Source organism: Chiroxiphia lanceolata, chromosome 2, assembly GCF_009829145.1.
Source record: "Chiroxiphia lanceolata isolate bChiLan1 chromosome 2, bChiLan1.pri, whole genome shotgun sequence".
Taxonomy (NCBI): Eukaryota; Metazoa; Chordata; class Aves; order Passeriformes; family Pipridae; genus Chiroxiphia; species Chiroxiphia lanceolata.
Window position 1 is genome coordinate 39,624,710 of NC_045638.1, and position 15,735 is coordinate 39,640,444.

The 15,735-nt window shown below is 39.3% G+C and overlaps 1 protein-coding gene across 5 annotated transcripts in view; it reads left to right on the forward strand.

The window, feature by feature from the left end:
* Positions 1 to 15,735, forward strand: part of NALCN (sodium leak channel, non-selective) — a 221,913-nt gene that overhangs the window by 66,802 nt on the left and 139,376 nt on the right. For all 5 annotated transcript variants that reach the window (XM_032678968.1, XM_032678967.1, XM_032678969.1 and 2 more), the window contains 3 exons: positions 2,963 to 3,105; positions 3,221 to 3,325; positions 5,984 to 6,070. In XM_032678968.1, coding sequence (XP_032534859.1) covers positions 2,963 to 3,105; positions 3,221 to 3,325; positions 5,984 to 6,070 — 335 coding nt within the window. The remainder of the gene's footprint in view (positions 1 to 2,962; positions 3,106 to 3,220; positions 3,326 to 5,983; positions 6,071 to 15,735) is intronic.

The window sequence follows — 15,735 nt, forward strand, 5'->3', positions numbered from 1 at the left end:
GTTCCTGGCATCAGTAATGAAAGCTTTATCATTTTCTAGTCACATATGTTAAGCAAGAATGTATATTCATTAGAGTAGTTGCTTTCTAATAGCCTTAAGAACACTTCTACCAGTTATACGCTAAATATGTTTTTACTTCAGTGTCACAGATGAACACATATTATTTTAATTGGGCTAATTGTGCATTTTTGTCCATTCACAGTATTGCTTTACTGTGGCAGATGGCCCAGTGATGTGTTATAAACACTTTGTGTGACATCCCCTCTATTTTACTGATCTTCACTGTGACTTTCCCATTGGTAATGACTAATGACAGTTTCCTAGCCAGCAACTTTTAATAGATTCCATTTTTTTCTTTAATCTCGGCCTGTCCTCAACAGCACTGTTTTGTTCAATAATTTAATCAGTTCAGCAACAGTATTAGACAATTGAACTATTACTTTTTAAATTTTTGAAATGCAAAATACCCATGAAGTAATCACTGATGAATATTTCAGTATTGATAGAGACCACTCTCTCTTCTGAAGAAATGGAAACGGATTTGCTATCTGTACTTGAAGGCTTTTCCTTTCCTTTTAATTTTATTTCTCTTCCTTGGTACTGAGAGCCTATGCAGTAAATAGGAAGGAATCGAATAACTAGAAAAATTAACAGAAAGGATTAACAGTTTTGCCTACCCACCATGCCCATCTTAACCATTTAACACCAACATATCAAAGAATTGAGTTTATACAGAAAAAATTCCATTCATCCCTGCCTCCTCTTATCAGTGAAGATTTATCTGCAGAAGGGACACCCTGAGGCAAAACCGCTTCCAGGTTCATCCCATTTGTATTAGCAGACTAGGATGTAGATGCTGCAAAATCAATAGGGGCTCCTTATAGGCTGGTGTGATTTTTTGGGAAACTCATGGACTCTGACATTTCTGGCCAGAACCACTCCTTTCTCTGTGAAGAGGATCAGATAGTCAGCTTTCTATCTTTATGTTGCTAGCAGCTGCTATGTTTTGCTAAGGGCAGTGCTCCTCACGCTCGCTCTCTTTTATCCAAGACATTTCATGAAATGAAGCAGCAGTTAAGCAGAGCGAGCGGGTGGCTGTAGGACAATTCTGTGATTTCACAGCAGTTTGTGAGATTTCACAGTTTAATTTCACAGTTTAATTGTGTTTCTTCTCTGAACAAAAAATTACTTCAAACGAGAATGCCTAACAAGCCCTAACCAGTCTGTATTTTGAAGCAGAGATAAGGAGAAGGACAAACTGGCTGAAGCCTATTATCACGCAGACATTAGGTTGAGTTTGGACCCAAAGTTTAAAATTAGTAACTTTATAGCTTTTAATCAAAAGTGGTTTCATAGAATCATAGAATCGACTTGGTTGGAAGGGACCTCTGAGATCATCAAGTCCAACCCTCGATCCACTACCACCATGGTTACTAGGCAGGCCATGGCACTAAGAGCCACATCCAGTCTCATCTTAAAAACCTGCAGGGACAGAGAATCCACCACTTTCCTGGGCAGCCCATTCCAATGGATGATTACCCTTTCTGTAAAGAATTTCTTCCTAATATCTAACCTAAACCTCCCCTGGCACAGTTTAAGACCATGCCCTATTGTCTTACTGAGAGCTACCTGGGAGAAGAGACCAACCCCCACCTGGTTACAACCTCCTTTCAGGTAGTTGTAGAGAGTGATGAGGTCTCCCCTGAGCCTCCTCTTCTCCAGTCTGAACAACCCCAGTTCCCTCAGCCTCTCCTCACAGGACTTATGCTCCAGTCCCTTCACCAGCCTTGTTGCTCTTCTCTGGACCTGCTGCAGCATCTCAATGTCCTTCCTGAACTAAGGGGCCCAGAACTGGACACAGTACTCCAGGTGTGGCCTCACCAGTGCTGAGTACAGGGGAAGAATCACTTCCCTGGACCTCTTGGCCACACTGTTCCTGATGCAGGCCAGGATGCCATTGGCCTTTTCGACCACCTGGGCACACTGCTGGCTCATGTTCAGCTTCCTGTCAATCCAAACTCCCAGGTCCCTTTCTGCCTGGCTGCTCTCCAGCCACTCTGTCCCCAGCCTGTAGCGATGCAGGGGGTTGTTGTGGCCAAAGTGCAGGACCCGGCACTTGGCCTTGTTGAACCTCATCCCGTTGGAATCAGCCCAACTCTCCAACCTGTCCAGGTCCCTCTGTAGAGCCCTCCTACCTTCCAGCTAATTGACCCTCACCCCCCCAGTTTAGTGTCATCTGCAAATTTGCTGATGGTGGACTCAATCCCCTCATCTAAATCATCAATAAAGATATTAAGTAGAACTGGGCCCAACACTGATCCCTGGGGAACACCACTAGTTTCTGCACTCATAAGCCTCTCATAACTTTCCTTTCGTCTTCTCTCCCCCTCCACAGAGTGATATAGGAAGTTCAACCTAAAAATGCTTTTTTAAGGCAACACATGTATGTTAATGCAGCTACCTGCCTGAATTTCAAAACTGTTCAGTAGCTTGCTTGTAGATGCTTAACTGTGCTTGCTAGCATCAGTCATCCTCTTGGTATATTGATGCTTACTCAGTGTTGCTGATATTAGTAGTGATTTCTTTCACCTACTGAATTTTGATCCTGAGAGTTTTAACTAAATCTACCTTTTCTCAGACAAGCTGCTAAAGTCACATGATGGGACAAATTCTGCCTTTGGAGACATTTGCATACTACCAGTGAATCCATCTGAGAGATTATGCATGTGGGTCCAGTAAGAGAAGGGAGTCAGTCTGGTCTGTTACAAAACCAATTCGTATTCAGTTGCAAAAGGAAGAAATGTGGAAATGCAGAAGAAAAACTTCTCTTTGAATGAGGAGAGGAAAGCTGACAGCCTTTAGAAAAAAAGGAAAATAGAATGGTTAAAAGTTTATTGTTTGCTGATATTGAAAACTTTCAGGGAAGCTTAATGCCAAACTTTTTATTTTTTCCCTCTGACAGGCACAAGCATATTTACTGTTTATGAAGCTGCTTCTCAGGAAGGCTGGGTGTTCCTCATGTACCGAGCAATCGACAGCTTTCCCCGATGGCGTTCATATTTCTATTTCATCACCTTAATTTTCTTTCTGGCCTGGCTTGTCAAGGTACTTAAAAATATGTCTTTTTAAAGCAATTTGAAATGTAGATCATATTAGAATTAATTTCTTCTCTTTTCTGCTTGCTGAGTTTTATGTCAGCCATTCTTGTTCTGTTTTTCAGAATGTTTTCATTGCAGTCATCATTGAAACGTTTGCAGAAATTAGAGTGCAGTTCCAGCAGATGTGGGGGTCCAGGAGCAGTACTACTTCAACTGCTACAACCCAGGTGAAGCACTTGAGAAGCTGATATTCTCTGGGGATTTGATTTGGTTTAGTTTATGAATTAATAATAATCAGAAAATTACTGTTACATATTATATATTTGACTTTGCATGTTACTGCCTATATTCTAAAGTTGATATATGAATTTTCATATAAAATTTAATTCTATTATCCATATCCATGTAAATTGCATTATCCAAGTAGTCTTTTTTAAAAAAGAATTATAGAGAAGACTGTAATGTGGTTCCCTACATGGCTAGGTATGCTATAGCTGTGTTTGTATTTTCTTTTAATAGAGTAGGATAATGGTTTTTTATCATGTCATTGGTGGGTTTAAAATTAGGGTTGCTGTTGAATATCACTTTCTGTGCTAAGGAATAAGAGCTGAAATTGCAAAGTCATGGCTGGAAGAAGAGGCATCAGAGGGTAGCTGAAGCATTTGCAGAAGTTGGTCCTGGAACTGAGAAGGGTGTGTTGAGACCAAGGAGGAAATGAGATGTTGGGACAATGAAAGAGCCATGCTAATAGTTGGAGAAGTCACAGAAAGTGAGACCCTGAATAGAGATAATGAGTAAGAAGAAACCATGATAGGAAGGGTGCTACATGTGGCCTGCATAGTGGGAAAGACCCAGTATGAAAAATGAGAGCTAATGGGCTGAGATTTAAATTCTCTCACTCATTATTTTAACAACCAGATTATGTATTTTGAATGTACAAAAGACAAGGCTTTTCCAGGCTAGTGCAGCTTGCCATCTCTAAGAGGAACCAGTGCAAAAAAGCTGCCTGCAAAAAGCTCTTAGGAGGACAGATGTGAGAAACATGCCCATGAGGGAATTTTTTCTAACTTTGTAGCTAGAGATTATTTATTTTCTTAAACCAGAGGATTTAAATTTTCAAAATTATTTATTAAATATTTTCTGATATTCCTTTGGTTATATCTGTAATCCATATGTAAATCTAGTCCTTTTCTGCCTGCTGCTACTATTTTTGCCTCAAATAGAATTCATGGCAATAATTTCTAATCTATATACGTCTTTGTCAAAGCAGACTTTGTGATATCAATTTAAAATCTGAAAAAAAAGGACTTTTCTACAGGACACCTGCTTAGCCTGGGGAACTTTGTTCATTTTCTCTCTGATAGGACAAATTCCTGAGCCATATAGGCTTAACCAACGTACTCTGAACTAGAAGCTGGAACAGAGAGATCAATGTAGGGAAACACAAGTAGCAGCTAACATTAAGGAATTTCAAATACCCTGCTGCAGACAGGCAAATGGTTGCTTTGTTCCTTGAATCAGTGACATAAATGCACATAAAGGGAGCCCAGCTCACCAAATTGCAAAAACAATTTATCTTTTTCTGTTTTAAGAAGGGCAGAAAATTTCTTGCAGGATTTCTTATTCAAAACACCAGATGAAAGTTAAAACCCTTGCTTGTTTTGTGCATGAAATAACCTTGAGAAAATGCAACAATATCTTACTTCATTTGCCCACTTCATAAATAATTGAGCTGTTCCCCAAACTTATTCCTGTAGGAGAGAAAATGAGTGTCCAGGAGTCAAAGTCTAGGAAAGGGTCTCGGGAAAAGATAAAAGGACGTTCTTGTAAAGCGCTGCACATTAAAGCATGGTACAAAGAGGAGTAACTAGGAGCTGATCTTAGTTGGCAACTCTTCCTAGTGCAGAGACGCTAAATAAGGACTCAGAAGCATTACAACCATATTTTTGTGACACTGTCCCCACTCTAATGAGCACTTCTTTCAGGATGACTTTTAAGTTTCAACCATGTTCCTGTGACTGTGTTCTTGAGGTGACTTGTTTGAGTGCTGGGTGTCAAGGAAAAGGTGGGAGTGAGATGAGGACTTTGCCACACTTTATTATATAGTATAAGCAGGTGGCAACTAAAAATGCTAGAGCTATTAATTTTCTCTCAAGGACACTTTAAAAGACAGTGTTAATCACTTTCAGACATGGTTTCTGACTGTTCCTTATGTCCAGCAATTTGCATTTTTTTGTGTCCTAATTTCTGAGAAAAAAAAAAAAAAAGAATACCTACACCTATGCTTCCAGAGGTTATTGGTAAAATGTGAATACCACTGTGGTCGAGAGCCTTTTCCATTGACATCATTAGAACCTAGAAATATTCAGCTACTTACAGGAATTATAAGCTCTGGGAAACAATACAGAAGGACTGTACAGCTACTCTTGATATGCATCAGTGCAACAAAAATAAAGTGGTCCTTGGAGTAAAATAATTTTTCAGTAAAAAAGACAAGGTTGGCTGCTGTTGCCAAATACACCATGAAACTTATTTGCGTGGTCACAATGTGTTTGTGTTTCCTCAGGGATAAGCTTACCATTGTAAGGAATTTATTCTGAACAGGTACCACCGTCTAATGATACTGGTCAGAGATTAATTGAATCAGTTTCTACATTGGGACTAATAGGGACACATTGTGTTTGGTGTTATCTGAGTAAAATTCAGACTCTATTAATGTTAGAAAAGGCATGTTACTTTTTTTTCTGTAGCAGTGAGAACCATTTCTCTCTTATTTTAAACTAGCTATCATCAAAACATATGGTTATCCTTAAGGTGAATGTATTAGATTTCACATGTATTTATTGGCACGTAAAACATTTCTGACAACAGTCTTCCCTTTCAAGATGTTTCATGAAGATGCTGCTGGAGGTTGGCAGCTTGTGGCCGTTGATGTGAATAAACCACAAGGCAGAGCTCCTGCATGTCTACAGGTATGACATTGCTTTTTAATAAATCAATATATGTAACCAGCACCACTCAAATGTTGCTATACAGAGACTGCAGTGAGAAATAGCTACAATAGTTTTAGTCATTTTTTTTTTAATTCGTTGCTTTCTGCAGTGTAGACTTGTTCTTGAAAATCATAGATCAACAAAAAGAGATCTACCACACCCAAAGGGAGAAGATAAGAAAAATCCATTCTTTACAAAGGCTCTGTTTTGTGTGTTCATGAGAGAAAGATTTAAGATTTTCAAATATAAAATAAAATAATTAATCACCTTTTATGTCTCAGAATTGATATACAAATGGTTTCCATTCCTAGGGTATTCACAACAGAAATGCTTGTTTATTAAATGTAAAATACAATGACACATGCCAAGAAGCATGACTAATCATAATAAACACAGAACACCTAATTTCTCTTGTTTAATTGTGAAAATAGGCTTACAGAATAAGGGGGAAGATGGATGTAGGTATTAAGCCATACAGTGTTTGAAACTTCCGGATTTAATATTCTTACTTGGATATAAGTGAGTTTGTAAAACTCTATCCTCATTATTTAAATAAATCAAGACTAAGTAATTTTTTATAAATCCATTTTTAGTACAGAACACTGTACAGCAGCTCAAATTTTTATTTGCAAGTTAAATAATATCATTTCAGGATAAGCAAACTAGCTTCAGAGTAGAAAACCAAATCTACTACAGCAGTCTGATAACATGGTATTTTCTGGCGGATTTGGTTATGTTTGGTTTAATGTGTCAACTAAAATACACACACTTGTTGGCAGTATGTAAATTGCTGAACTCTAAGCTGGCAAGGCACTTCAGTCCCCTATAAAAGCTGTTCATTCTCAAATATCTTTGCTTGGCCAAACCACTGCCATATATTTGATTACAGCATATGTCTTAACAGATAATTCCTCTTCCCAGATTTAAATCTTGATTTTGACAGCAACAGGAATATCATTTGTGGTGTTCTCAAGTAACAGTTTTATGTATGTGGATAAAATGTAGCTGAACTCACAGTGAAAAAAAATCCATATGAAAGTTTAGATGCCATCTGAGTTACCTGGACTGCCTTTGTCTATAGTATTGCATTTTTACCGCTTTTAGGAATCATGTGAACACACAGTAAATTGTGTTGCAGTGGACATAAGCATCATGCATCAGTGGATATTTCAACTTTTTATAATTGCAACTCAGCTAGCAGTTTTCTTCTCATTCTTCATTTCCTTGTGATATAGAGGAGGCTCTAAAACAGTGCTTTAGTGCTTGTTCTGACATTAAACTATATGAAGTCCATTAGGAGTCCATTAGTCCAATAGTCCATAAACTATATGAAGCCCATGTCCTAATTTCCATTAGGAAATTTATACTTCATGGCATTACTGTCTCTATTGACAAATAAGCTATATTGTCTTGTCATCATGGAGACAATAAAGGGGATTGCTGTTCATGTTTACATGCTCTAACTTTTAGATACCAGAAATATGAGCATTAAGACTTGATTTGTATAATTTGGAACTTCTATGCGTTAGATACTTCTGCATTCATAAATGTAATTATTCTGTGTGCTGTAGGACTTTTTGTGGTTTTTTAGCTGCTAGTCTACACATATTAGGTTGGTCTAATGATTTTAAAATGTTCTGAGAAATGGATGGTTTTTTTATTCTGCATCAGATCATAATGAGAGAATTGCAGAAAGTAGATAGTCTTATCCTTCCTCATTGCTATACTTCCACCTTACTACCTGTTTGAACTGGCACAATGTTTATTCAGTTGTTCAGGGCATGGAATCAAGGTTGGCAGGGGGAAAGGATTTATTATTGATCAGACTCACTCCAGCTGCATAAATGTTTTTCCTGACACAAGAAAGGGGCCAGAAATTTAGTGGGAGCAGTCTGGGAATGTGAGGTGGTTCGACTGCTGGCCTGTGCAGCCAGCTTCAAGTGATCCCTAAAGTACCCAGCCCTGGTGCCTTGCAATCACCCAGGTTCCTCTGTGCAGCTCTCAGGTTTATTCATAGGTACACTTTTTATATGTATATTTATATATGCCTGAATATCACATACATACACACACACATTTAAAGATGCATAAATAAAAGGAAACAAGGACAGCAGTGATTTACCCAAAAAGGTTATAAAAAAACCCAAACAAAACCAAACCCAAACAAATTTGAAAGACCCAGACAATGGGTTCATGAATTGGAACCTTTATTTTGAAGAACTCTATGTATTCAGGTGGGTGGTGAAAAGGTTACTCTGTTCACAGCTGTGGGGATTCTTTAGTGCCAGTGTGGCTGTGAAGGGGTACAGAAATGGAGCATAGTTGAGAAGTTACTGTCGTCCATGGCTGTGTGGAGCTTCTAACTACCTGTAGGATAATGACATGGTGCAGCGGTTGGAATATAGAGGTCATAGGTGGTGTGGAGATGTGATTCTCCATGGCCATGAGTAGAGTAGGTTCCAGCTACTTGTAGGAACACAATGGGGTACCGAGTTGGTGGATGGTAGTGTACAGATATGGTTGGTGTAACGGTGCTGCCTTTACCCATGACTGTGATGGGCTTCCATCTGCCTGTAGAGAAGTAAAGGGGGGGGACATGAAGAGGTGTGTGGACATCCCTTTGTGCTGAGCTTCCATCTGCCTGTAGGCCCGTGATGGAGTATGGAGAAGGTGCAGGAGGCAGACATACCTTTGTCTCTGAATGTGGGGAACTTCCATTTGCCTGTAGGGCCTTAATGGGGTGTGGAGATAAAGGGTGGTGCAGAAATAAGAGGTGAGAAACAATAACCAAAGCAGTCACTTTCCATCACCTCAGACCTCTCCTGCCCCCCCAGCCTGGGGCTCTCCCAGCCTTCTTCCAAGGTTTTCCATCCCATATCTCTGTGACAGCCAGAAGACATGACTCCTAGGCCAACCCTCCCACCTACCCCACAGTGACATGGGCCACCATCGGTGTTTTAGCCACTGCATCACTATCAAGTCTTCCAGGAGCTCATGTAGGGCCCAGCCCACATCTCTGCAGGCTGAAAGATGCAGATGTCCTTTTGCCCATGGCTGTGAGGAGCTTCCATGTCTGCTGTGACATCACCAGAACTGCTGCATCCCTGTGACAGTAAACCATTCAAGCAAGAAGAAACAAATATTAATAACAACTGTGGAGAGAAACTAAGTGCCTGTAGCAACAATTTAAAGAACAACAGCTCAGCAAATATTTAAACAGAAGCAACAGGCCCTACCTACTACCTGGTTTTAAAGACTTGTGCTGCTAGAGTTGTCAGTTTGAAGGCTAAATTCTGCTGGAAAAATGTTTGTCAAGTTGACTGGAGGTAGTATTTCACACATTTGAGATTAAAGACTTGACCAGTGCCAAGCCCTGCATCTACAGGTTGATGATGGCACTAAGAACATCTGTGCATTTCCTGAAGTTCATGCTGTGATTCTCCCCTGACATGAACCAGAGATTTTGCCAGGGACTGTCCTCTGCTACACTCTTCAGTTAGAAAGTGGAATATATAAACTAACTTCCAGCTCCTTGGTTCATTGCAAAAGTGTTAATATCCTCTTTAACTGCTAGGACCGGAAGCAATGGGCTAGTGGGTAGTGATTTTGAGTGCATGAAGACTTGAACCCTGTGTACATGGGTTGTGTGATGCATGGGGGAGATATAGGACTGTTGGGGACAGTATTGGAGGTACATGGAGCATGGAGCAAAACTGTTCCACACTTCACTTCAGACAGGCAGAGTGGGTGTAGACTGTACCTAGTATGTTCTTTCAGCATGCCTTCTTCCATTCTTGTGAGCTCCTGACCAGCAGAAGCCAACATTTAGAGAGGTGTTGTGGCTTACTGAGGGACTGGTATTTGGGAAAAAAAACAGAACAGGACAAACTGCCAATGTAAATATATCCCCAGTGTGTTGACAATAGACATTATGTAGGGAGCCTTCTACCTCTGCAGTACAGTACCTACAGCTATATGTAGAGGCTGTGGCTGACTCTACCATCACCATTCCCTCTCCCACTTCAGTCACTAGCCTGAGTAACTGCTTGCCTGCAGTTATACAACTGATTTTCACTTAAAAATGTTGGTGCAATTGACTAGAAAACAAGCATTTCTTGCTTAATGAGAGGAAATGAGAATCTACAATTTCTAAGAGAAATTGTAAATGAGAACTTGCAAATGCCACTGCTGGTCTTGAGTTGTATATATAAGGGGATTAGCTATGCCATGGACAATGCTCTGTTTCTCTTTGTTAGGAGTTCCTACAAATAGACACTTCAGTGTGTTTGGATCTTAGGGACTGACCCTGATTTTATTTGGGAAGAAAACAATTGCTGATTAAAAGCTGAATTCTAAAAAAATTTGAGACCTCTTCTTATCTTCCAAGCAACATATGCAAAGAGTATCTGCAATACAAAAGAGATGGCTATGAGAGTTGTAAACTGCCACTTATTTTGACAGGATATTAGCTTTGAAACCTAACTCTGGCAGTAAGTACACATTATTAATGTGTTTGGGTGAGTGCAAGAACTCAGATAATGCTGGTGTCCTTTAATTCTCCAGTTGTTTTAGAATATGTATCCTGATGAGCTACAAAAAAATGTAATACTGTCACAGTAGGCAACTGTGCAGTCCATGGAAAACTGAAGATGAACAAGCATAACACTGAATTCAGAAGAAAACGTAATTTTTTTGTTGTTTAATAAAACCTCAAACCTTTCCTAAACGTGCTGATGTTGCAAAGTCTCAATGACTGCATTGGACTGCTGGAGGATATGGCCTCAGAGTTCTACCCTACATCTGATTCTGACAGTAAATTTTTTTGAGTAGTTGTCTAAAGTGTGTGTTGCATCCCCAACAGGCTCATCCTCTTCCCTCTTAAAAGCCTTTGCAACCAATTCAAAATTTAGCTCCACAGGACCACTAATACAAGTTATGTGATGTTCCTGACTGAGAGCTAAAGTCACAGACTACACAGATAACTTGCAAAACACATTTTTTACAGGCTGCCCAGTGAGGTCTCCCTCTCTGGAGACACTGCAAACACAACTGGATGTGTTGCTGTCTCCTGCTCCAGGTGACTCTGACTTGACAGGGGATGTTGGACTAGAGGATCTCCAGAAGTCCCTTCTAACCCTAACAGTTCTGTGATTCTTTGATTTTATAAGAACATAGTACTACCTTTGCCATGTATGTATATTAGTGTAATAATTTCACAGGAAAAATTAATGCATAACTTTCTTTTTTCCTGGAGCTCACGTAAGTGCAGAACTATGTTCAGACTCTTATCCATGCAGTAGCCTGTCTGTCTCTGTCCCAAATGTTTCATGGTTCCATTTTCTGTGTGACAGTGAATCAGAAGCACTGAAGTCTGATAGTCTCATATTCTCTCCTCCCAGCTTGGTAGTAATGCAAACCTGTGCTCTCTGTGAGAATTAAGGGATTCTCTGGATATACTTGGTAAAGTCTACTTGAAATGGGATAGAAAAACATTCCCTGACCTCTGGTTGCTCTTTGCTTTGCATGTATCAAATAACAAACCTCAAAGCTATTTAAAATTTAAGAACTCTTCACAAATTTACATCTTAAAATGGTAGATTAATATCTGTGACAGCATGTGCAGCATCTTTGTAGGTGCTGCCAGATTGAGAAGTAAACAATTAAGGGCAGAGCTGCTATTTAGGCAGAAGTAGGCAGGCCATAAAGACCAGCAGGGACATTAGGTTAAATTCACTGAGGACATGCTGTACCTCAGGAGGAACCCACTGTGGCAACACAAGATGGGTCTGGGCTTTGCTGGAAAGGCCCTGGGAGTCTTTGTAGAAAGCATGCTGAACAGGAGCCAGCGGCCTTCCCTGACAGCAGAGGCGGTCAACAGGATCCTGGGCCATTGTGTGGAAGGAATTATCTCCTGTTACTCAGCACTGGTAAGCCTGAATCCAGACACCATGTCTGGTTTTGGCCCCCCCGGTACAATATAAGTACTGATGAGCTAGCGCAAGTTCAACAGAGGGGCTCCAAGATAGTTGGGAGACTTACTGTTTTTCAGGTCCCTTTCAGTAAAAAAATAGTGAATTAAAGTATGCAAAAAGTGTATATGGGAAAAAATATGTTTGATTCTCCAGTTTTATGAGATTAGCTTTTTATTTCATAACAGAAAAAGATAGTGGTTCTCACCACTCACATTTACGCTTTATTTGCCCTGTCCTCTCCTTCCTCCACTTAAATGAACTTCAATCATTTCTGCTGTCTGAATTCATAACTTCTTTTAATAACATAAACTGAAGTGGATGCCAGTTTACATTATTAGATGAGACAGGGAACTGAGATGTCCCAGGAGGAAACTCACTGCCTCTTCAGTTGCAGCTGCTACTGTGGCTAAAGCTGCTAGAGTTAGCCAGATGTTGGAGTTTCTGCCCCTTTACTCCACTCCCTTTCACCCTTTATTCCCATACGCTATGTGCAAGTAGAAATTAATGGGAATCTCTTTATTTTTTCTTTTCATAATGGCCAGCATTTATGATCTTCCCATATTCAACTGAGGATAGCAAGATTGGATGGGGCTGGACTATATTGTGCAGGTTCTTATGTCACCAACATGTTTAATTTGTCTGCAGAGCCTTCCATTTCTCCTCATTTTTTTCACTGCTTTTACCTCACTGAAACTAACCGTTTGCTTTTACATTACACTTTTCATACTCTGGTTGTTTTTCAGTATTTTTTGGTACCAAGTGCACCACTGAATTATCCAAGCTTCTGTTAACCAATGCAGTTTCTAGGCTTTTTAAATGAGAACAGGGTATAGAAAAAAAAGAAGTAATTTTTTATTTTTTTATAACTGCAGCCTCAGAAGTTTAGGATTTGGAATCAATTAATCTAATTAATTTAATAATAAATTCATGTAATATGCTCAAATAATAAACTCATTCAAATCAAAATTTTAGCCAACTGAAAGAGAAGATGTTTCTTTCACTGTAAGAGAGGATCTCAGTTAATTGGAAGAAATACATATGCATGTAATTTAATGAAAGCCACTGTAGGTAAGAAGAGAATAGGATTGAGTAAGCTCACCTTCTGCTTTTGATTCCAAAGTTACACTAAAGGGCAAATTAATATATAAATAGACTACCACACTTTTCTTGTTCACCAATAATTACTTTCTATGAAAGAGAAAACCCACTTATGCTCTTTTCTGTTACTCCTGCAGTGAAAATCCCTAAGTACTGTTTTGTCTCATTCAATATATCCTGCTAAAACACTCAATTCCTTCTTCTCTGGCCATGTTTCCTCCACCCTCCAAATGATTTATGTCTTTTGGTATTGCTTTTCATCTTTTTGTTTCACCTTCAAGTTTCTCTAAAGTTTTGTCATTATACAGAATTCTTTAACAAACTGAGATAATAATACATAGCATGAAGGACTTTTTTTTAATGCAAAAACATATGCTTAAATTTCTGACATTAATCATTATGTTCAAAAGCGCTGTACTCATAATAATGTCATTGCTTGCTCAGATCATAGCTTTGTGACCTTCTATTTCTTCCCTAGGTGGAGCACGTATGATTAAAAGTGAATATAGTATTTTTAATCAGTTGAAGATTTTACTATCAGGGTATGAGTGGACATACAGTTTGTAAGTGACTGCTTCCGTTCATGGTGACACATCACACACAGCATTCCGAAGCTTTTTCTAAACATCGTTGAATCTCCAGCTGTGCATTTCCTTTTTGCCCAAACTATACATTTTTGCACGTGAACAGGGAATTGTTGTCTAGCTCATTGTTTCCCACAGGAGCCATAGTTCCATATTTTCTCTGTTCATTATAAAACTATGCATTGAGAAAACTGCAGATGTCATTACTTGGTGTTAATAATAACAACCACAGTTTTCATGGAAGATATGAGTTTAATCTCCCCAGTTCAGCTTTAAGTGAGTATGTGTACTTTAAGGAATGAGTGATAAAAACATTAGCAACCTCTAAAATTAATAGGAAAAGAAAACTAAAAAACACGATGTGCCTTTAAAAGCATAAATACATGCTCAAAGAGTTTTTTAAAGAATTTTTCCTGGAACCTGGTGCTCAGTTTTTCTTTATTTGTGAACTGAAGCTTCCTGCTGGGCTTGTAGGAGTAACTCACGGTAGGCAGAAAGTTCTAGCATACTACAGTGTGTTAAAGTAATATCAACAACAGCAAAATAATATGGCAATGTGGAAGCCTCAGCATGCATTCATGCCAAATGGTTCATGTTGAAATGGAAAACACAAAGATTATTTTTCAGTAAGAAAAGAAAATCAATATTTTAAATCAATGCCAGTCATAGGGAACAGTGAGAACAAGTAACAAAAGACCACAAAGCACCTTTGAGAACACTCAAAAGAAAAATGCAATAAGTATAAAACCATTATACCAAAATAAAAGCTTCTTTGCCCTACATGAGGATGGATTTGCAAGACATAATCAGAAACCACAGTGACACTAATTTTTCATGTTGCCACTTCCAACCACTTATAAAAAATTAAAGAAAACTTAGTTAGGTGACCAAGTTAAAGTTCTTCGAAAATACCATATTAGTGGCCATCTTTCTTGCCCACTTGTCATGGTTTAGTCTTATTTACTTTTAACTGTTATGCTGCTGTATGCAAGAGCCCCTTGCAGATCCCAGATCTGTACATGCATCCTAGTTCTGATCTGCCTATACGCCGTGCGCCCAGAGGATAGGCAGGTGGGCTCTTGGGAGAGACGAGAGGGGGTTCCTTGGCAAGCTCAGTGTCACTGACCTACCCAGCAGTTTAGGCATACCAAGGCACACTACACACTAGGTGGGATTCTGAAACTGCTTTGTAATCCTCTTTGCAGATCAGCTGTGGTTAACCTCCTTATTTGTTTTACCTAATTGAGCAGTCTGGTGCAAAACCCACATGTTTGTGTGAGAAAAAACGAGTTACAAAGGCTCTGCACGGAGCCTATATGGGATCTCTGTCTGAATTGTTGTTTGCTCAGATATAACACCAGACCTGCATTGCTTCATGTGCCATTGCAATGTTCTACCTAGGCTAGCAAGGCCTGCCAGGCTGAAACCCTGACCTGGTCTGAGGAAGTAAGCATGGTTGTACAAAGGCCAAACTAGTAAAACCCAACAGATCCAGCTAGTCCATGTAAAATGGTTGTAGCTGGAAGCAGCTGGATTCAATGAACCTTGTGGGTCCCTTCCAACTCAAGATATTCTATGGTTCTAAGTGTCTTTCAAAACTCATGTGAGAGAGGGTTTTATTTTACACACCACATTATTCTTTCCTCCATCACTCCCCACTTTAGACAGCTGGATATATCTGTTTGCCAGCTTAGAGAGCACAGGCCCTATCTTGTTGGAGTGCCTCTCAAGTAGTTAGTTAGTAGGTTTAGACACCACAGTAGACAAATCTCAGAGGGATACATTTTTCCACAATGAGGAATATGAACTACAGCAAGAAACCTATAAAGTCTACAGGAAATTTGTGCTTAGCCAATAAATCAGACACAGATCTTCAGAGTCCTTCTGCATTCCATTAGCCACTAGGATATTTCCTCTCCCAATGTACAATATAGTTTGTTAAGGAAGTAAGTTCTAAATAACTCAATACACTAAATAAGTGTAATTTCTC